The sequence below is a fragment of the Scyliorhinus canicula genome, chromosome 13, assembly GCF_902713615.1.
Source record: "Scyliorhinus canicula chromosome 13, sScyCan1.1, whole genome shotgun sequence".
In the NCBI taxonomy this organism is placed as follows: domain Eukaryota; kingdom Metazoa; phylum Chordata; class Chondrichthyes; order Carcharhiniformes; family Scyliorhinidae; genus Scyliorhinus; species Scyliorhinus canicula.
Window position 1 is genome coordinate 7,813,806 of NC_052158.1, and position 21,725 is coordinate 7,835,530.

A 21,725-nucleotide genomic window follows, 5' to 3' on the forward strand; every position below is an offset into this window, starting at 1 on the left:
CCCTACTACGTCACCACTGCTGAAAATGGCAGCAGTGAAGTTGCTCGCACCTGCCCCGTCGAGAGCCTCCAGTGTGTTGCTACAGCAAAAGATGTGTCCATGAAGATCTCCGGCACACTCAAACCTTCTTCAATAGCCTGGAGCTTCAAGCCCAGCAAGTGCCTGTCAATTGCCATTCCTTTCAGTGCCTATGAGCAAAATCAAATACACATATTACTTAAAAGTAACACATTCTATTCAAATTTCACAGATAGTTAATGAGCATTCACTGCTTCAGTGATCCTATCCAGTTATCCCATATAATGCAAGTTTTAAAAATAGAGCACTAATTAGACAGCAGAACTAGATACTATAAAGTGTGTTCAACCATGCATTACTATTTTCATCAACTATGTTCTATATCGAGTGGAACATGGGTATGCGAGTGACCCAACACGGTAGCACGGTAGCATGGTGGTTAGCATAAATGCTTCACAGCTCCAGGGTCCCAGGTTCGATTCCCGGCTGGGTCACTGTCTGTGCGGAGTCTGCACGTCCTCCCCGTGTGTGCGTGGGTTTCCTCCGGGTGCTCCGGTTTCCTCCCACAGTCCAAAGATGTGCGGGTTAGGTGGATTGGCCATGCTAAATTGCCCGTAGTGTCCTAAAAAGTAAGGTTAAGAGGGGGGGGGGGGGGTTATGGGTATAGGGTGGATACGTGGGTTTGAGTAGGGTGATCATGGCTCGGCACAACATCGAGGGCCGAAGGGCCTGTTCTGTGCTGTACTGTTCTATGTTCTAACTCCGTAACTACTGGTACGCAAGAAAAAGCAGTTCAACCTGCTGTCTCGAGACAGGGCAGTGCGCCAGCTGAGGGGATTAAATGGGGTGGTGAATGAGTATGGGGAGATAGTCAGTCATCTCTTTGCTCACCAGCTAAGGTGGCAGGAGGCTGCTCGGGAGATTGTTCAGGTTCGGGATTCGGAGGGTAGGCTGGTCTCTGCCCCAGACAAGATAAATGGGGCATTTTGAGCCTTTTATGAGAGGGGTTGTAGGTCGGAGCCATCAGGGAAGGAGCGGGGAGTTTTTAAAGAGGGTCTGGAGTTCCCCGGTGAGGCAGGAATTGCTGGAGGGGCTGGAGCACAACTGGAATTAGAGGAGGTCTGAATAGCCCTCGGAAAGATGCTGACGGAGGATGCATCCGGGGCTGGAGGGTTCGCAGTAGAACTTGAAATGAAAATCGCTTATTGTCACGAGTAGGCTTCAATGAAGTTACTGTGAAAAGCCCCTAGTCGCCACATTCCAGCGTCTGTCCAGGGAGGCTGGTACGGGAATCGAACCGTGAGCCAGCGATTTAGCTCAGTGAGCTAAACCAGCCCCTACTTTAGAAGATGTTTGCTGATCAGTTGGGTCCTATAAATGGGGATGTGTAATGATTCCCTGGAATGGGGTCATCTCCCGGAGATGTTGGGGCAGGCAACCATCTCCCTTCTCCTGAATAAGGTTAAGGATCCCACAGAGTCTTATTGCCCGATTTTACTGCTCAATGTGGATGTGAAGCTTTTGGCCAAGGTCCTGGCAATAGTGTTAGATCCCTGTCTCGCAGAGGTAGTTAGGGAGAAGTAAGCAGGGTTTTAGAAGAACCGAAAGTTGTCATCCAAAGTGAGGCGACTGCTCAGTGTGGTTCTCACCCCAGCGGCTGGGCCGGAACCGGGAATAATCGTGTCGTTGGATACAGAAAAAATGTTTAATAGGGTTCAGTTGAGGTGTTAAGGGTAAGATACTTGCATGGATAGAGGATTGGCTGACTGGCAGGAGGCAGAGAGTGGGGATCAAGAGGTTTTTTTCAAGCTGGCAACTGGTGACTAGTGGTGTGCCGCAGGGGTCTGAGCTGGGACCACAACTTGTCACAATATATATTAATGATCTGGAAGAAGGAACTGCTGCTAAGTTTGCAGATGATACAAAGATGTGCAGAGGCACAGGTAGTAGTGAGGAAGCAGGCAGGCTGCAGAAGGATGGACAGGCTAGGAGAGTGGGTAAAGAAGTGGCAGATGGAATACAATGTGGAAAAATGTGAGGTTATGCACTTTAGAAGGAGGAATGGAGGCATGGACTATTTTCTAAATGGGGAAATGCTTAGGAAATCAGAAGCAGAAAGGGATATCAGGAGTCCTACTTCAAGAAACTCTTAAGATTAATGTGCAGGTTCAGTCAGCAATTAGGAAGGCAAATGCAGGGCAGCACTGTAGTGCGGTGGGTTAGCCCTGCTGCCTCACGGCGCCGAGGTCCCAAGTTCGATCCTGGCTCTGGGTCACTGTCCGTGAGGAGTTTGCACATTCTCCCAGTGTTTGCGTGGGTTTCGTCCCCACAACCCACATATGTGCAGGGTAGGTGGATTGGCCTTGATAAACTGCCCACTAATTAGAAAAAATTAATTGGGTACTCTAAATTTATATTAAAAAAAAGAAGACAAATGCAATCTGAGCATTCATGTCGAGGGGGCTAGAAGACAGGCCAGTGATGTACTTCTGAGGCTGAATAGGCTCTGGTCACACCCCATTTGGAGTATTGTGAGCAGTATTGGGCCCCGTATCTAAAGAAGGATGTGCTGGCCTTGGAAATGGTCTAGAGGCGGTTCACAAGAATGATCCCTGGAATTAAGAGCTTGTCATATGAAGAGAGGTTGAGGACTCTTGGTCTGTAATCTTTGGGCACAGTAAGAAGTCTTACAACACCAGGTTAAAGTCCAACAGGTTTGTTTCAAACACGAGCTTTCGGAGCACGGCTCCTTCTTCAGGTGAATGGAAAGGCTTGTTCCAGAAATGTTTATATAGACACAGTCAGAGATGCCCCGGAATGCGAGCACCTGCAGGCAATCAAATCATCAAAGATGCAGAGAGAGAGGTAACTCCAGGTTAAAGAGGTGTGAATTGTCCCAAGCCAGTTCAGTCGGTAGGCCTCTGCAAGTCCAGGCTTGTTGGTGGGGGCCGAATGTAATGCGACATGAATCCCAGATCCCGGTTGAGTCCGCATTCATGCGTGCGGAACTTAGCTATAAGTTTTTGCTCAGCAATTTTGCGTTGTCGCGTCTCCTGAAGGCCTCCTTGTAGAATGCTGACCCGGAGATCAGAGGCTGAATGTCCTTGACTGCTGAAGTGTTCCCCAACTGGAAGGGAACAGTCCTGCCTGTTGATAGTCGCACGATGCCCGTTTATTCGTTGTCGCAGTGTCTGCATGGTCTCGCCAATGTACCACGCTTCGGGACATCCTTTCCTGCAGCGTATGAGGTAGACTACATTGGTCGAGTCGCACGAGTATGCGCCGCGTACCTGGTGGGTGGTGTTTCCACGTGTAATGGTGGTGTCCATGTCGATGATCTGGCATGTCTTGCAGAGATTACCCTGGCAGGGTTTTGTGGTGTTGTGGTTGCTGTTCTGAAGTTCTGTTGACTGTTCCCTTCCAGTTGGGGAACACTTCAGCAGTCAAGGACATTCAGCCTCTGATCTCCGGGTCAGCATTCTACAAGGAGGCCTTCAGGAGACGTGACAACGCAAAATTGCTGAGCAAAAACTTATAGCTAAGTTCCGCACGCATGAATGCGGACTCAACCGGGATCTGGGATTCATGTCGCATTACATTCGGCCCCCACCAACAAGCCTGGACTTGCAGAGGCCTACCGACTGAACTGGCTTGGGACAATTCACACCTCTTTAACCTGGAGTTACCTCTCTCTCTGCATCTTTGATGATTTGATTGCCTGCAGGTGCTCGCATTCCGGGGCATCTCTGACTGTGTCTATATAAACATTTCTGGAACAAGCCTTTCCATTCACCTGAAGAAGGAGCCGTGCTCCGAAAGCTCGTGTTTGAAACAAACCTGTTGGACTTTAACCTGGTGTTGTAAGACTTCTTACTGTGCTCACCCCAGTCCAACGCCGGCATCTCCACATCATGTAATCTTTGGAGTTTAGAAGGATGACGGGGATCTTAATTGAAATTTACATGATGCAGAGAGGCTTAGATAGAGTGGACGTGGAGAGGATATTTCCACCAGTAGGAAAAACTGGAACCCAAGGCCACAGCTTCAGACTGAAGGGACAATCCTTCAAAACTGAGATGAGGAGGAATTTCTTCAGCCAGAGGGTAGTGAATCTGTGGAACTCTTTGCCGTAGAAGGCTGTGGAGGCCAAATCACTGAGTGTATTTTAGACAAAGATAGGTTCTTGATTAATAAGGGGATCAGGGGTTATGGGAAAAGGCAGGAGAATGGGGATGAGAAAAATATCAGCCATGATTGAATGGCGGAGCAGCTCAAAAAAAAATGGCCTAATTCTGCCCCTATGTCTTATGGTACCACTTCATGGTCTTGGAGAAGTTTGGGTTGAGCCCTGGGTTTGTGTCGTGGGTACGGTTGTTGTACACGACTCCTTCGGCCAGCGTGTGTACCAACACCATGGGCGGAATTCTCCCAAAGGCCTGACGCCGTTGTGAAACCCGGAGAGGTTCAGTGACCAGGTGTGGTTGCCGCCGTCGTGAAACGGTCGCGAACGGCAGGCCGCTCGGCCCATCTGGGTCGGAGAATCGCGGGCCGCCATGAAAAACGGCGGCCCGCAATTCTCCCACCCGGCGTGAGGAGCAGAGAATTCTGCTCCATGGGTTTGGGGTCGTTTCAGCTACATAGACAAACGAGACACTGACATAAAAAATAAAAATCTCAGCAAGATGTTCATCTTGGTGCCCTGTCTACCGTCTTGTTTGCACTGCCGATTGCCGAGGGCCTCAAATAAGTGGTGAGGAACACAGGGTGTCCTTGTTAGAGGTGGGGTGGAACACAGGGGGTCCTTGTGTGCGGATGATCTTCTACTATATCCGAGATAGCATTGTGGATAGCACAATTGCTTCACAGCTCCAGGGTCCCAGGTTCGATTCCCGGCTGGGTCACTGTCTTTGCGGAGTCTGCACATCCTCCCAATGTGTGCGTGAGTTTCCTCCGGGTGCTCCGGTTTCCTCCCACAGTCCAAAGATGTGCAGGCTAGGTGAATTGGCCATGATAAATTGCCCTTAAGTGTCCAAAATTGCCCTTAGTGTTGGGTGGGGTTGCTGGGTTATGGGGATAGAGTGGAGGTGTTGACCTTGGGTAGGGTGCTCTTTCCAAGAGCCAGTGCAGACTCAAATGGGCCGAATGGCCTCCTTCTGCACTGTAAATTCTATGATTTTTTTTTTTTTTAAATTTAGATTACCCAATTATTTTTTCCAATTAAGGGGCAATTTAGCGTGGCCAATCCACCTACTCTGCACATTTTTGGGTTGTGGGGGCGAAACCCACGCAGACACGGGGAGAATGTGCAAACTCCACACGGACAGTGACCCAGAGCCGGGATCGAACCTGGGACCTCAGCGCCGTGAGGCGGTTGTGCTAACCACTAGGCCACCGTGCTGCCCTAATTCTATGATAATCTATGATACCTGGGCCCAGTTATGGGAGACATAATGCCTTCTCGGGACACAATTAACTTTAGGGAAGAGTGGGTATTTTGTGGTCAACCCATCTGGGAGGGGTGCCAGTTTTGGGGGTTTGCCTTTCCGGGATTAGCTTTCAGTATTTGGGGGTCCAGTCGCTTCAGGATTGGCCATGGCTCCATAAATTGAATTACACCAGCCCAGTGGGGAGGGTCAAGACGGACCTGCAAAGGTCAGGCCGGGTTCAATACCAGCGCAAGGTAGTGTTTAGGGTGCACCTCACCAAGCCCAAAATGAGTTGTTTCTTTGATGGGGTTGAGGATAGGTTCGAACATCTTGCTGAGATCTTTATTTCGGTGTCTTCCTGAATTCCTACCCGAATCTTTTTCTGATGGGACTGTGCGGCCTATATCAGGTTTCACATGGGTGGGGAAAACCCCGAAGATTCGGAGGGGATCCTACAAGGGATAGACAGTCGGTGGGGCTTGCGTTGCCAAACTTGATGATTTAATGCTGGGCTGCCAATGTGCCGGTGGGGGGGGGGGGGGGGGGGGGGGTGAGTGGAGACCTAGGGGTCCACCTGGGTGCGGATGGAGTTTGGGTTATGTAGAGGATCCAGTTTGCGAGTGCCGACTGCGTCTTTGCCTTTTGCTCTGGTAAAGTACTCTTCAAACCCGGCTTTGTCTCTACTTTAAATATGGAGGTAAATCTGGCAGCATCAAGGTCAGCATCAAGGTGGGCCTCTATTTGTATGAACCACTTGTTTGAACCGGTGAAGTTGGATGCCACATTTGGGGGGATGGAAGGGGAAGGGGCTGGTGAGAGTGAGGGATTTATTTTTGAAGGAGCGGTTTGCCAACCTGGAGGAGCTGAAAGAGAAAGATGGACTCTTGAGCTCAGAAGCATTGGTATATCCAGGTTTGAAATTTTGTTCGCCGGATGTTCCCGACATTTCCAGTGACGCCGCCTTCAACTTTATTGGACAGGATTCCTTCCTGTTCAGGATCGGAGGAGGGTAGTATGTCCGGCATCTGTGGACGGATTTTGGGAGAAGAATTGGTCTCAGCGGATTGGGGGGGGGGGGGGGGGGGGTGAAGACTAAATGAGAGGAGGAGTTGGGACCCATACTGAAGGAAAAGATGTGGAATGCGTCCCTCCGCAGGGTGAACGCTACGTCATCCTGTGCGAGGCGGAGTCTAATCCAGCTCAAGGGGCTGGTTTAGCTCACTGAGCTAAATCGCTGGCTTTTAAAGCAGGTCAGCAGCACGGTTCGATCCCGTACCAGCCTCCCCGGACAGGCGCCGGAATGTGGCGACTAGGGGCTTTTCACAGTAACTTAATTGAAGCCTACTCGTGACAATAAGCGATTTTCATCTCATTTAATTTTCATTTCATTCAGGTGTTCAGAGTGCACCTCACCAAGGCCAGAATGAGTTGTTCCTTTAATGGGGTTGCGGATAGGTGCGAGTGCTGTTCAAGAGGGCCACATGCTCATGTTCTAGTCCTGTCCCAAGCTTCTGGGTTTCTAGGTCACTTGTTAGAGCGCCATATTGGCAGTCCTGAATATTGAGCTGGAGCCTTGTCCTTTAGTGACTATATTCGGGGTAGCAAACCTGCCAGAGTAGCGGACGGGTGACAGGTGGATGCCCTGGCATTCGCCTCAATGATTGCTCGGGAATGAACCCAGAACCCTTCTCATTCCTCACAAGTTCCCTTGACTGGTTTACTTTCATTGTCACTTCCACAGATTCATTTAATCCTTTTGTGGCTCAGATTTATCTAATTTCAGAAACCCTGTGCTCCTATCCCTATTCTATAGCTTGTGACAGTCTGCATATCGCAGCCCACTTTAATTTAGTCATAACTTTCTTTCTGATGATTTTCATCAACCATTTTCCCTCTCAGTTCTATCTGGAGAAGCTGGGAGAGGAAAACAGCCTTTCCGGATGCAAAAAGTGAATTGAATTGACCATTGGACCTCCCCTCACCCAGGAACCGGATCACAAAGTGTCAGGAAGAAAGGCCAAACCACTGAGAAGACAGATACGCTGACGAGTTTGAATACAGATATATTCTTACCATGTCTGTGTAAGCACTGTGACAATCAAAGGCTTTGTGCAATGCCGCTACCTTCTGGCTAACCTGTCATTAGAAATGGAAAAAAGTACATAACGTTAATCGTGTTGAACTTCACAATGTTAAAAATACTGTCAGAAAAAGGTTGCTTTGTAATTGTTTTTTTTGTTGTATGTTGGAGTAGAAGGAATTTCCTGTGTATTTTGTGTTCTTCATGTGTCAGACAGAACTGCATGTGATCAATTTTTCTCAATTTGAGTGGACCGTGCATCTTGAATTACCATTTGATGCTGGTGTCATTGCAATCAGTGAGATAGGGTCCCTTCAGATAGGGTCAGTTTGGAATCAGTGAGAGTCAGGACCAGGATCAGTGAGTGAGGTTCCCGAGTGAGAGACGGTACAGGATCAGTGAGTGAGGTTCCAGAGTGAGAGTCAGGACCAGCATCAGTGAGTGAGGTTCCTGAGTGAAATTCAGGACCAGGTTCAGTGAGTGAGGTTCCCGAGTGAGAGACGGTACAGGATCAGTGAGTGAGGATAACGAGTTATTCAGGACCAGGATCAGTGAGTGAGGTTCCCGAGTGAGAGTCAGGACCAGGATCAGTGAATGAGGTTCCCCAGTGGGAGTCAGGACCAGGATCAGTGAGTAAGGTTCCCCAGTGAGAGTCAGGACCAGGATCATTCAGTGAGGTTCCCGAGTGAGATTCAGGACCAGGATCAGTGAGTGAGGTTCCCGAGTGAGAGACAGTACAGGATCAGTGAGTAAGGTTCCCCAGTGAGAGTCAGGACCAGGATCAGTCAGTGAGGTTCCCGAGTGAGATTCAGGACCAGGATCAGGGAGTGAGGTTCCTGAGTGAGAGTCAGGACCAGGATCAGTGAGGTTCCCGAGTGAGTCAGGACCAGGATCAGAGTGAGGGTCTCGAGTGAGAGTCAGGACTAGGATCAGTTCGTAAGATTCCTGAGTGAGAGTCAGGACCAGGATCAGTGAGTAAGGTTCCTGAGTGAGATTCAGGACCAGGATCAGTGAGTGAGGTTCCCGAGTGAGAGTCAGGATCAGGATCAGTGAGTGAGGTTCCTGAGTGAGAGTCAGGACTAGGATCAGTGAATGAGGGTCCCCAGTGAGAGTCAGGACCAGGATCAGTGAGTGAGGTTCCTGAGTGAGATTCAGGACCAGGATCAGTGAGTGAGGTCCCGAGAGTGACAGGACCAGGATCAGTGAGTGAGGTTCCCCAGTGAGAGTCAGGACTAGGATCAGTGAATGAGGGTCCCCAGTGAGAGTCAGGACCAGGATCAGTGAATGAGGTTCCCCAGTGAGAGTCAGGACCAGGATCAGTGAGTGAGGTTCCCCAATGTGATTTAATATTGGGATCAATGTGCAATGTTCCCCATAGTGTGTCAGTACTGGGATCAGTGACTGAGGGACCCCGATCAGACTCAGCACTGGGATCAGTGAGTGAAACTCTCTTGTAACTGGTGCTTCCGAAGTAAATTAACCTAGGCTATTCCTGAAGTCGTTCCTGACAGACTTTAAGAGCTCCATGATCCAGAGCGTTTCCCGCTTCGCAGAGTGTATTATGGGGCATGATGATGTCGGTTGCCATCTACGATGTCAGAACACTCGTTTCCAACAATACGCTAACAGGCAAGTCAGAAAGTCCGCTTGAGTTATTTAACTATCCATGTAAAAGCCAAACGAGCTAATTAATTACCCATTTCACTGTAATAATATGGTCAGAAAACCTTCAGGGTGAGAATCACGACAGGCGGGGATCCTAATATTTGAAGAGCAGCTTGTTTGGGCCAGTTTTAAACTGCAGCTGAGACCAGACCTTAGCTTTTCACTTCAAACTTAACGGACTGCAAGGATTGTTCATTTGAGTGGGAAGAGTGGTATACTGGCACTTTGGAAACATTTTAATGATGAGAGTGGACAGCACGATGGCGCAGTGGTTAGCACTGGGACTACAGCACTGAGGACCCGGGTTTGAATCCCGGCTCTGGGTCACTGTCCGTGTGGAGTTTGCACATTCTCCCCGTGTCTGCATGGGTTTCACTCCCACAACCCAAAGATGTGCAGGGTAGGTGGATTGGCCACCATAAATTGTCCCTTAATTGGAAAGAAAATAATTGGGTCCTCTAAATTTATTTTAAAAAATAAATAAGAAAGAAAAGAAAATGATGAGCACTCTCCTCCCATTCAGAAGGCTCTTTTGATTGTTTATTGAATATTCTTCTGTCTGTAACCCAGGGGTGAAGTGTGCAAACTCTCAGGGATAGATGGGGATTGTGATCTCAGTGGAGACACCATATCCAGTCAGGAGAGAAGGATTAGGAGGAGGGAGAGAAGGGAACAGAGGGAGGCTCAGAATGCTGTGGTTCTTCAGGAAGGGGACAGAGCAGCACCAGCGCCTGAGGGTCAGGAGGATCCCAGAAACACTCAGTGGAGTTGCAGAAGGGCTTGTGCTGCCCGAGGAGCCATACCCACTGCTGAGATACAGACTATCAAGAGGCACTAAGATACTGGCAGGAGAGATCTCATTCAGCTGCCCAAATGGGCCATTTGATTCCTGTCCCATTGAATGTCACTGTCACGCTGAACCTCTTTGGAATAGATTCAGTCCAGGCAGCCTGTGGAGACCTCAGTGGGATAACAGAGCCTGCTGCACACCATTGCTTCAAGGTGTTGGCAGATACAATGTTCTGAAGCGCTGGGAATTAAATTTCCTTCACACAGGACGTCTAAGATCAAGGATGCAATCTACACGAATGTGAACAAAGTCCCATAACGAGCGCATTTAGCCGGGTTTTATCGGCACCGGGAAACCCCATGCTATTGAGTGGGACTCTATTCCGATCTGGATAGATTCAGGGCCTCAACGGGGACCTCCCTGATGAGGCCGCACTTAGTCCCTTTGACTGCACTGAGCAACTTCACTCGCCAGTGACTGGATCCTGCCTGAGCGGGATGATATCCAGAGACCCAAGGAAAGCAGGGTTGAGACCTGGGCACACAGAGAAAAGGACCTGCTTCCTCTCCCTCATGTTTTCGCCAGAAATGCTGTGAGCTGCTGTATTTCTGAAACCGCAGAGACTTGAATAAATCTACAATGAAAACCATTACAGACTAGAAACAGAACTCTCACCCTGAAAGCTGGTTTGAAGGGCAGTGTGCCAAAATCAACAATCTGAAACAAATGCTCTTATTTCCTTTTACTTATTATTACTCACCCCTCTCTTCCCTTGTTTATCTTGTGTGTGAGTAGAGGGTGGGGGGCAAGTTAAAATGGGGGGATTTGGAATTAGTTCATAGTTAATCAGTTGTATTTACTGCATATTTCATTATAGTTCTTGTTATAAATATCCAGTAACTGTGTTTACATTTACAAACTTGGTGACTACTTATTGGCCAGCGAAGGGCCAAAGAGGTAGTTTCCTGAGAATTATTGGTTAATGCAATTGTGTTGCGACTCCGGGCCAGGGGGGACTGGAATTGACCGCACGCTAGCCCAGGGAGTCGGAACAATGGACGTAGCCATTAAAGCTCCTGCTGAATAGTCCTGCACCTTCATTAACAGAGAGGGATTCCACTCGATAAATGTGCAACTGGTGTGTGACCATTATCGGCGGGATATACAGGTGTGTGCCAGGAATCCAGGCAGCAGTCATAACTCACTCATACATTTCCGACCTTTGAACCAGCCCAGATTCCTTGGAGGGATGGCTATAAGGTGATAAGGGCTAGATGTCTAGGTGTTTGTGCATTGATTTTGTTGCCTTGAGATTTGTGTTCCATCCTCCCTAGTGCAATGCCATTGAAAACATCAATCTTGTTTGAACGGTTTTGCTGACTATGTACCTGGACTATAAAAAGTCTGACTGACTAATCAAATATACATTGTTCAGACCAAAGAAGAAGAAGAAAAACTGGTGCAAAACTTTAACTGGAGCTTTCCCATATTAACTTCATCGAGAAATCAGTAGAAATGCCAGAGACACAGTGTAAACAAACATTAGCCAGAATTTTACGTCCCAGCTCACCTTGTGCTAAAACCCAATATCCATGTGTTTGTTACCTCCAGGTGTGACTATTCCAATGCACTCCTGCTGGTCTCTCACATACTACTCTCTACAAATGGAGGTCTGTTGCCCTACTCCTCAATGACATCAACTGCTGCTCACTCTCCACCTGTGTTCTCAATGAACTACATTGCTTCTCAGTCAAGCAACAACACGATTTTAAAATTCTCATTCATGTTTTCAAATGCACCCATGCTCTCTAATCTCCTCCAACAGCAAAACCCTCCAGATATCTGCGCTACTCTAACTCTGGACTCTTGAGCACCCCTGATTTTAATATCTCCAGCCATTGATCTGTACTTTATGCTCAGGGTGTGCTCGGAATTGGTGCGGGCGGGTGCGAATGTGAAACTAGCTCCCACCCAAGATCCACATTGCTAAGGCGATTGATAGACAAGCATGCCAAGATCCCTTTGTTCCTCAGAACTTTCCAGTGCCATACCATTCATTGAATACTTCCTTGTCAAATTACTCCTTCAAAGGGTATCACCTCACGCTTTTCAGGGTTAATTTCCATCTGCCACTTTGTTGCCCATTTGACCATATCTTCCTGTAAGCCATGACACTCAACCTCACTGTTAACTACCTGGCCTATCTTTGTGTCATCTGCAAACTTATAATTCATATAAATGGCGAATAATAGGGGACCCAGCACCGATCCCTGTGGTAAGCCACTGGACACTGGCTTCCAGTCACTAAAGCAGCCGTCTGTCATCACCCTCTGACTCCTACAGCTTTTATGACCAATTTTGAATTCCCCTTATCAAATTACCCCCACTTGCATTTGCCTTCTTTCCAAGTCTCCCATGTATGACCTTGTCAAAGCTTTGCTGAAATCCATATAAACTGCATCAACTGCACTACCCTCATCTACACACCTGGTCACATCCTCAAAAAATTTAACCAAATTTGTCAGTGATGACCTCCCTCTGACAAAGTCGTGCTGACTGTCCCTAATCAAACCTTGCCTCTCCAAGTGGTGATGGATTCTCTGCTTCAGAATTTTCTCCAATAGTTTCCCTACCACTGACGTGAGACTCACTGGTCTGTAGTTCCCTGGCTTACTTCTACAACCCTTTTTAAATAGTCGGACCACATTAGCTGTTCTCCAGTCCTCCGGCAGCTCCCCCTCCCCCGTGGCCAGAGAGGAATTAAAAATTTGGGTCACAGCCCCTGCAATCTACTCCCTCAGTAGCCTGGGACATAATTCACCCGGACCTGGAGATTTGCCCATTTATAAGCCTGCCAACACCTCCAATACCTTGTCACTCCCTATGTCAATTTCCTCAAGAACCTCAGTGTCCCCTCCCCTCCCCTCCCATACCTATCTTCTCATTTCTTGGGTGAATACAGATGTGAAGTATTCCTTCAACAACCGACCAATGTCCTCTGGCTCCACCCACAGATTGCCCTCTTGGTCCCTAACAAGCCCAACTCTTTCGCTGGTTATCCTCTTCCCAGTGATATACTTATAGAATATCTTGGGATTTTCCCTATTTTTACCAGCCAAAACATTCTCATATCCCCTCTTTGCTCTCCTAAGTGTTTTCTTAAGCTTCACCCTGCACTTTCTGTACTCCACTAATGCCTCCTTGTTCTTGCTTAATGCCCGTCTTTTCCTGCTCATCGTATCCTGAATATCTCTGGCCGTCCATGGTTCTCTGGGCTTGTTACTGCTTCTTATTACGCTAGAAGGGACATCTTGGGCCTGTACCCTCCCCATTTCCTTTTTGAACGACCCCCACCCTCCTGCTCTTCTGTAAATTTCCCCACAAGTAACTCTTTCCAGTCTATCTTGGCCAGATCCTGCCTTATTTTACTAAAGTCTGCTCTCCCACAATCCAAAACCTTTTTTTGCAACTGGTCTATTTCTTTGTCCCTAACAAGCTTAAATTGTACCACGTTGTGGTCGCTATGACTAAAATGATCCCCCATCAATACACCAATCACCTGTCCGGCTTCATTCCCCAGAATTAGGTCCAGCACTGCGCCATCCTTTGTTGGACCCTCCACATATTAAGCTAAAACATTCTTCTGTATACATTTCAAGAACTCCACTCAATCTAAACGCTCAATACTATGACTATCCCAATTAATGTTGGGAAAGTTGAAATTACCACATATACTTTCCCGATTATTATTTTTACACAACTCTGCAAATTGTCAATTTTCTGCTGACTATCTGGGGGTTTATAATAAACACCTAACAATGTGGCTGTCCCTTTTTTATTCAGAAACTATACCAACAAAGCTTAGGAATAGCTTCATTTGATGCCACCTCCAAGATATCATCTCTCCTTACTGCAATAACTGACTCCTTCACTAATAATGCAATGGTTCTTGCTCTTTTACCCCCTTGTCTCGCCTGAATATTCTATATCCCGGAATGTTGAGCTACCAATCCTACCTCTTCCTCAAACACATCTCCATGATGACAACTATATCACAATTCCATGTGTTAATCCTCGCCCTTAACTCATCCTTAATGACGATGAAGTCAGAACACAAGCCCAACGTTCCCTCACGTGATTTTACATATGCCCGCCATTTATATATAAAATTCTGGCCATTATTGGTGCACCGCAGGAATTTTGTCCTGAAACCTCTGTCTCTGTTTCCACATTTAAGATGCTCCACAAAATCTACCTCTCCGACCACTTAATCGGCCATCTGTCTGAATATCCTGTGAAGCTCGGTGTCAAACTTTGAAGAATGCAGTACTTTGGGATGTTTTTTCACATTAATAATGTGATGTAGTTACAAGCTGTCATTGTTGTCATTTTACTCAGTTTTGGTGGGTGCAGGAATGGCCCCTGCACTAATTAGACACCATCACCAATGCATTTTCCTGCAATTGTTCAAACTTCAAAAGTCATTAAATATCTATTTCCGCTATTTTAAGGTTCAGAATTAATTTAAAATGTGGGTGGAGGGGGGTGAAACACTTGCTCTACAATTCCAATGACAAATTACCTCCTTTTCGGGATCATCCATACTTTTCACAAACTCCAAGGAATCTGCTGATGATGACCGGATTACATCCGTGCGCCCCAAGTGAAAGTTTCTCACTGAAACGCTCTCACATGTGGCACACAGTTCCTTGTACATTCTGAAAGTGGCAATGAAGAGGTGTAACAATGAGATCAATGAGGACGATTGAATAAACAGCTAGGCTTCAAAACAAGGCTAACATTTTCAACAGTACCAGATAGGTATGGAGCTTGCTGCAAATTAAAACCACATTCTATACTTTCAAACAAAATCCATATTTTCCAAAACACAATCCAACTTTGGAATGAAACTTTAGAACACATCAGAGTAAACGGCAGCTACTTAATAATACAGCCTTGATCTTTCGGCTATTAGAGCTGTTTGATGTAACCAGGCAGGAAGCCTTACTCTAGTGAACGCACAGTGCACATAAATGTGTCCCTGAAGATCATGTTTGTTTGTAGCATCACAGTAAATAGCAGCAGGAGCAGGCCATTTGGCCATTGGGCCTGCTCTGCCATTCAATCCAATCCTAGCTGACCCTCTATCTTAATGCCTTCCTCCTGCAGTCTCCCCATACCCCTTGACGCATTTAGAGCCCAGAGATCTACTTCTTTCATAAATATATTCAGTGATTTGGCCTCACAGCCTTCTGTGGAAGAGAATTCCACAGGTTCACCACTCTCTGGAGTGAAGATATTTCTCCTCATGGAATAGAACTATAGAATTCCTACTGTACAGAAGGAGGCCATTCAGCCCATCGAGTCTTCACCGACTATCTGAAACAGCACCCTGACTGGGCCCACTCCCCCGCCTTATCCCCGTAACCCCAGCTAATCTTCACATCCCTGGATAGCATGGCCAATCCACCTAACCTGCACTTCTTTGGGCTGTGGGAGGAAACCAGTGCATTCAAAGGAAACCCACGCAGACATAGGGAGAAAGTGCAAACTCACCACAGACATTTACCCAAGGTTGAAATTGAACCCGGGTCCCTGGCACGGTGAGGCAGCAGTGCTAACGACTGTGCCATTGTGTTGCCCCTCATTGCGGTCCTAAATGGCCAATCCCACATGTTGAGACTGTGATGCCTTGTTGTAGATCCTAGCCAGAGGAAACATCATCTCTGCATCCAATCTGTCCAGCCCCTGTCAGAATTTTATACATTTCAATGAGATCCCCTCTCATTCTTCTAAACTGCAGTGAATACAGGCTTAGTTGATCCTACTCCACCCGCCCCCCCCATCATCCCGGCCACCCAAACAACAATTCTGTCACCCCTGGAATCAGTCTGGTGAACCTTCACACATGCTCAGAAAATCTCAGTGTTTTAAGCTGGTGAGGGGGAAACATCATAATGCGCAACAGATCTGTAGCCAGCTTAAACCAAGTTCGCACGAAAGGTCAGCGACCTGACACTTTAACCCTGTTTCTCTCTCCCCAGGTACTGCCAAACCCACTGAGCATTGCAACTTTTTTTAATAAATGAACAGAAAAATTCAAGGATTATTGTTGACCGCCTTCACCAAATAGGACCATGATTCATTCAGCATGGCGCCACAATCTCATCACTAAATGGGTCACTTAGCTCAATAGGTACAGCCTTTTGAGAACCACTGCGTTGGCGTGCTCCCTGACTATCATGGGCCAATGCACTGCTAAACTATCTGATTGATCCAGTCATGGGAAAGTACTAGGCTGTAAGGAAATGCGTGTTATAGGAACGGAAATTAAATAACAACCCAAGGCACTGCTATGTCCCTTTATCAATGGCACATCACAGCTCTGATATAACATTGTTACAAATCTAGGCGCCAACACACTTAACCATGCAATGGTAGGACATATTTGGAGAAAAACAGAAACTGTTCGGGGCAGACTATCGAACAGGTTGTTGGAGGCAGATGGACTAAGAGTAGCTGTGCTCGATCTGGACTGAAAAAGAATGAGTCAAAACGAAGATTAAACTAACAGACTGGAACAGATTATCCTGTTTGCGATATGTTCTATTCTGGCCAGCCAGGGTCCAAATTATAGTCAAGTCTCCACCAAAATGTCATACAATGTTGAAAAATGGACAATCTAAGAGGAGTTAGAAGAATAAAGCAGTTAGGATGGTAGCACGGTAGCACAGTGGTTAGCATGGTTGCTTCACAGCTCCAGGGTCCCACGTTCGATTCCCGGCTTGGGTCACTGTCTGTGTGGAGTCTGCACGTTCTCCCCATGTCTGCGTGGGTTTCCTCCGGGTGCTCCGGTTTCCTCCCACAGTCCAAAGATGTGCAGGTTAGGTGGATTGGCCATGCTAAATTGCCCTTAGCATCCTAATAGTTTAGGTTGGGTTACGGGGATAGGGTAGAGGTGTGGGCTTAAGTAGGGTGCTCTTTCTAAGGGCCGGTGCAGACCCGATGGGCTGAATGGCCTCCTTTTGCACTGTAAATTCTATGAATAAAAGTGAATAAGATTAAACAGACTGGGACTCTGCTCGAGGAAAGGTGAGATGGTGCTCAGACAGAGATTATATAAAAGGTTTGATGTGGTAGACTTAGAAAGGATGTTTCCACTGGTGAGGGAGACCAGAAGTAGGGACCAAAAGATAGACGCTAATAAATCCACTATGAAATTCAAGAGTAACTTCTTTACTCAGAGTGTGGTTAGAATGTGGCCATCACTATCGCACGCAGTAATTGTGATGAATTCCTGGTTTTAAATATGACTCCAGGAAACAGAAAACATTTCATCTGTTTCTATAAACAGATCTTAAAAAGTTGAACAAAATTTCAAACAATTGTAAATTTAAAGTGAGCTCAGTCTTTGGAGAATCCAAGCAGAATACATCAGGAAGAAGGTAAGATGAGGGATTAGTACAACTCCTAACTTAATCGAGTCCCAAGAACCTTGACATGAACCTCGATTATGGAGTTCATCAGTCAGTTACTCAATTCACACCAGCTCAGAGGTAAATCCAACATCACTAGGAATGGTGTATTTTGTTCCACTGTGGAGTACGTACCTGAAGTAGGCCAGTTGTAGTGCCATCTGAACGAAGCAGTCTGGACTCACACCGTGCAGTTTGGGAAAGTCTTTTCCAAAGTTCCTATAGGTGAAGCAGCTGATGTCCAAGTCAGTAACTAAGCTGTAACAGAAGTACAATTTCAGCTGACTCTATACTTTACAACTCTACAAAAGCTTTCTAAGGAATAGCTACGCTCAAGTTAGGATTCGGTTATGGGCGGTACGGTGGCGCAGTAGTTGGCACTGCTGCCTCACGGTGCCAAGGACACAGGTTCGATCCCGGCTCCAGGTTACTGTCCGTGTGGAGTTTGCACATTTTCCCCATGTCTGCATCGGTCCCACCCCCACAATCCAAAGATGTGCAGGGCAGCTGGATTGGCCACGCTAAATTGTCTCTTAATTGGAAAAAATGAATTGGGTACTCTAAATTTATTGAAAGAAAATTAGGATTCGGATGATATCATTAAAATCTAACCTTACATCAGAACCAGTGAGCTATACTTTGTGTGGTTTCTGTGCTCAGCTGCCACTCACCATCCTGACTGGGAAATATATCGGCCGTTCTTTCACCTTCGCTGGGTCAAAATCTTGGGAGCTCCCTCCGTAACAGCACGATGGGAGTATCTACACCTCAGGGACTGCAGCGGTTTCAAGGAGGCAGCTCATCACACCCCTCGCCTGGGCAATTAGCGATGGGCAATAAATGCTGGCCTGGCCAGCGACACCCACATCCCGTAAATTAATTATTTTTTATAAAATGCCACCTTTCCAGTGACACCCTCAACCTAAGAATGAATTGAAATGTGTTTAACACATCTATTGTTTTCCTTCCACCTGAAAGAACCAACTTAATCTTTAAAGCCTTTTTAGAGTCAGTTTGCAGAACCTACCAGTGGTAAACAGTTCATGCTGGGATCATGGTGACTTTCAAGGATGGGGCTGAACTTTAGTGCAATGTATTCTAAACCAATGCAAAACTTAATTGACGCTGAACTTAATGTATGTTCAAAATCTTGCCATTTATTGGAATGGTTTGGCTGACTTCAAGCTATTTACTCAGAAACAAAGAAACAGCACAACAAAGTTGAAACTCTAACCAACGGATTCTGGGCAAATGCCCAGAGGATAAGAATTCCACCGAGCGTGGCAAAATCATAAACATATTCTTCACAGGCACGGTTACAATTTCACCAGTCCTAGACACACAAAGGAAATTGCCTCCATTTTGTTTGTGTGCATTCAGGATTGTATTGTAGTCAGGGTTGTACAGCAGAGAATGAGGCCCTTTGGCCCATTGTGTCTATGCCAGACATCAATTACTCATCTATTCTAATCCATTTTCCAGCACTTGGGTCCGTGGCCTTATATACTATGGTGATTAAATGCTCATTTAAATGCTTCTTAAATGTTGTGAGAGTTTTTGCCTCGACCACCCTTTCAGGCAGTGAGTTCCAAATTCCAACCACCCTATGGTGAAAAGGTTTTTCCTCAAATCCCCTCTAAATCTGAAGCCCCTTACCTTAAATCTATGTCCCCCATTCTTGACCTCTCTATTAAGGGGGAAAGTTCCATCCTATCTCTGTCCCTCATAATTTTGTTAACCTCAATCAGTTCACCCCTCAGCCTTCACTGCTCGAAGGAGAACAACTCTAGCTCTAACCATCGCTGAAACTCTCCATCCCAGGCAACATGCTGGGAATCTCCTCTGCACCTTTTCTGGTGCAATCACATACGTCCTAAAGTGTGGTGACCAGAACTGCACAAAGTACTCTAGCTGTGGCCTAATGAGCATTTGACTCCATTGGGCAGGATCAGGCTCAGAAAACCATATTCAGAGAGAAGGAAGAGTCAAAACTAGATTAGACGGGAGATTTATAAAAAAAGCAACAACTGAATTGTGGCACTAAACATTTAGGGTTTTTATTTGCGTTACTTGTGTCCAATCCCATATATACGACACACACTCCTAATTGGCAGCTGCAATACTCACATGTCCAGGTTCTGTTTGGCATGCTCAATGTCCCTCTTAATCTCTGGAGTGATGTAAAAATAAAGCTTCTTGGGTAAAGGGAGAGGAATCATGGGAGCTCGAACTGTATCTGGATCCTTACTATAAATGCAATACATAAATTCAACATTTTTAATCTTCTATAAACACAGTACAGTATCAATCTCTTTAAAGTTTATACACAGATAATTATGTTTATTAATTAGATATTATCATATTAATTAATTATGTTTCTCATCTTATTCCCTGCAGAAGTGAAGTCAACCTGGGTGAGGGACATGATTATGGTTACTGTTCAGGTCAGTCAGGGATGTGTTACTTTTATCAAATCCAATGGGAGATGGAACTCATCCCTTAAACTGACTCACAACTGGCTCTGATCCAAATCTCACTTTGACTTTTAGATTCAGTGCTCCATCTTTCCCCACTACTTCTATCAGAACGCTCCACAGCAGCTCAACAACCTTCCATTTGGGGTGTTGAGACCAACCCTGAAAGAATCATAAAGATGGACAGAGTCTCCCCACACACTTCATACTGTAAACAAGTTAATTATATTCAGCAGATCAAACTGACTTCCAAAAATAACCTGAATAAAAATATCTAAATGTTTGGCTATTTTTACATTACATCGTTCCTGACTAAACAAGTGGCATGTTTATTGCTAAGTACTGTGAAAAATTACTGAGAGGGATTCGCTCGTCTGCACATCAGCAGATTGGGTGGAATTGTCAAACTACAAACAATGATGGAGATGATTTAGGTCCAGTTTATCACAACATAGTAGTTCTTCAGGAATGCGATTCCATGTCTCATGTTAAGACTTAAGTGGCGGAATTCTCCGCTCCCGGGAAAAATCAGGAGGGCCGTCGTGAACTCGGCTGAGTTTCACGACGGCCTCGGAGGCCGCTCCCCGCCACCTATTCTCCCCTCCCGGCGGGGCTAGGAGCGGCGCTCCGTAACTCTCAGCCGCGGGGCGTCGCGCCGAGAATGACGCGGCCGGCGCACCTATGACGTCAGCCGCGCGTGCGCAGGTTGGCCGGCTCCAACCCGCGCATGCGCGGCTGACGTCACGATGCTGACAGCTCGAACCCGCGCATGCGCAGTGGCCGTCTTTCCCCTCAGCCGCCCCGCAAGACGTGGCGGCTTGATTTTGTGGGGCGGCGGAGGGGAAATAGTGCGTCCGATTGAGACGCCGGCCCGACGATTGGTGGGCACCGATCGCGTGCCTGTCCCCTCCCGAGCACAGTCGTGGTGCTCATTCCCCACCAGGCCCCCTACAAGCCCCAAACGGGCATCTCACACCCGTTTCACGACGGCAGTGACCAGGTGTGGTTGCCGCCGACGTGAAACGGTCGCGAACAGCAGGCCGCTCAGCCCATTCGGGTCGGAGAATCGCCGGTCGCCGTGAAAAACGGGGGGGAGGGGGCGGGGAATTGTGGGGGGGCGCAAAATTTGTCGGGGGGCCCTCCCGCGATTCTCCCATGTGGCGTGGGGAGCAGAGAATCACGCCCATGGTTTCTGAGATGACAATGATTTCTTATTACACTGACAGTGGGTTGAACTGGTGTCAGCTATGGCTCATTGGCTAGTTTCTTGTCTTTGAGGATGAAGGTTGTGTGTTCACTTCCCACTCCAGGACCAGAGCACCAAAATTAGCAGCTGTTGACCATCTCTTGGGGAATAAAATAAGGTATGCTAAGGGAGGCAAGGGACGAATGGCGAAGGTTGCTGGCAAGTCTGTGAGAAAATCCTGGCAAGAGAAGAACTTTGTTTACAGGCGAAGGTGAATACCGTGGATTCATGAAGAGCAAGGATCAAAATTACAGGACTAGGATCAACCGTCTCAAATAGAGGAAGGCCCTGTAAAATATGGGATAGTTGGTCACCCTGGTTAGCACTGACACTCCAGCGAAGTACAACAGGAGCACTACAGTGTCAGAGATTATGGGCTCAATCTAACCGAATTGGAACACCACCCTGCCTACTGGGACTCTGGTTCCATTCAGGGCCCTCAGCAGGGAACTCCCCGTTGAGAGTGCACTTCGTGCCATTTCCTGCACTGAGGCCCTCCACTCGCTGGAACTCCTCAGTGCAGGAAGAGATTTTAAATGGCACCCAGATAT

General features: G+C 47.0%; 1 protein-coding gene across 1 annotated transcript in view; it reads right to left on the reverse strand.

Moving 5' to 3' along the window:
* Positions 1 to 21,725, reverse strand: part of LOC119976048 (carnitine O-acetyltransferase-like) — a 62,665-nt gene that overhangs the window by 4,434 nt on the left and 36,506 nt on the right. The window contains exons 9-13 of the mRNA XM_038816162.1: positions 19,582 to 19,701; positions 17,590 to 17,712; positions 14,562 to 14,697; positions 7,518 to 7,580; positions 51 to 188 (exon numbers count right to left, since the gene is read on the reverse strand). Coding sequence (XP_038672090.1) covers positions 51 to 188; positions 7,518 to 7,580; positions 14,562 to 14,697; positions 17,590 to 17,712; positions 19,582 to 19,701 — 580 coding nt within the window. The remainder of the gene's footprint in view (positions 1 to 50; positions 189 to 7,517; positions 7,581 to 14,561; positions 14,698 to 17,589; positions 17,713 to 19,581; positions 19,702 to 21,725) is intronic.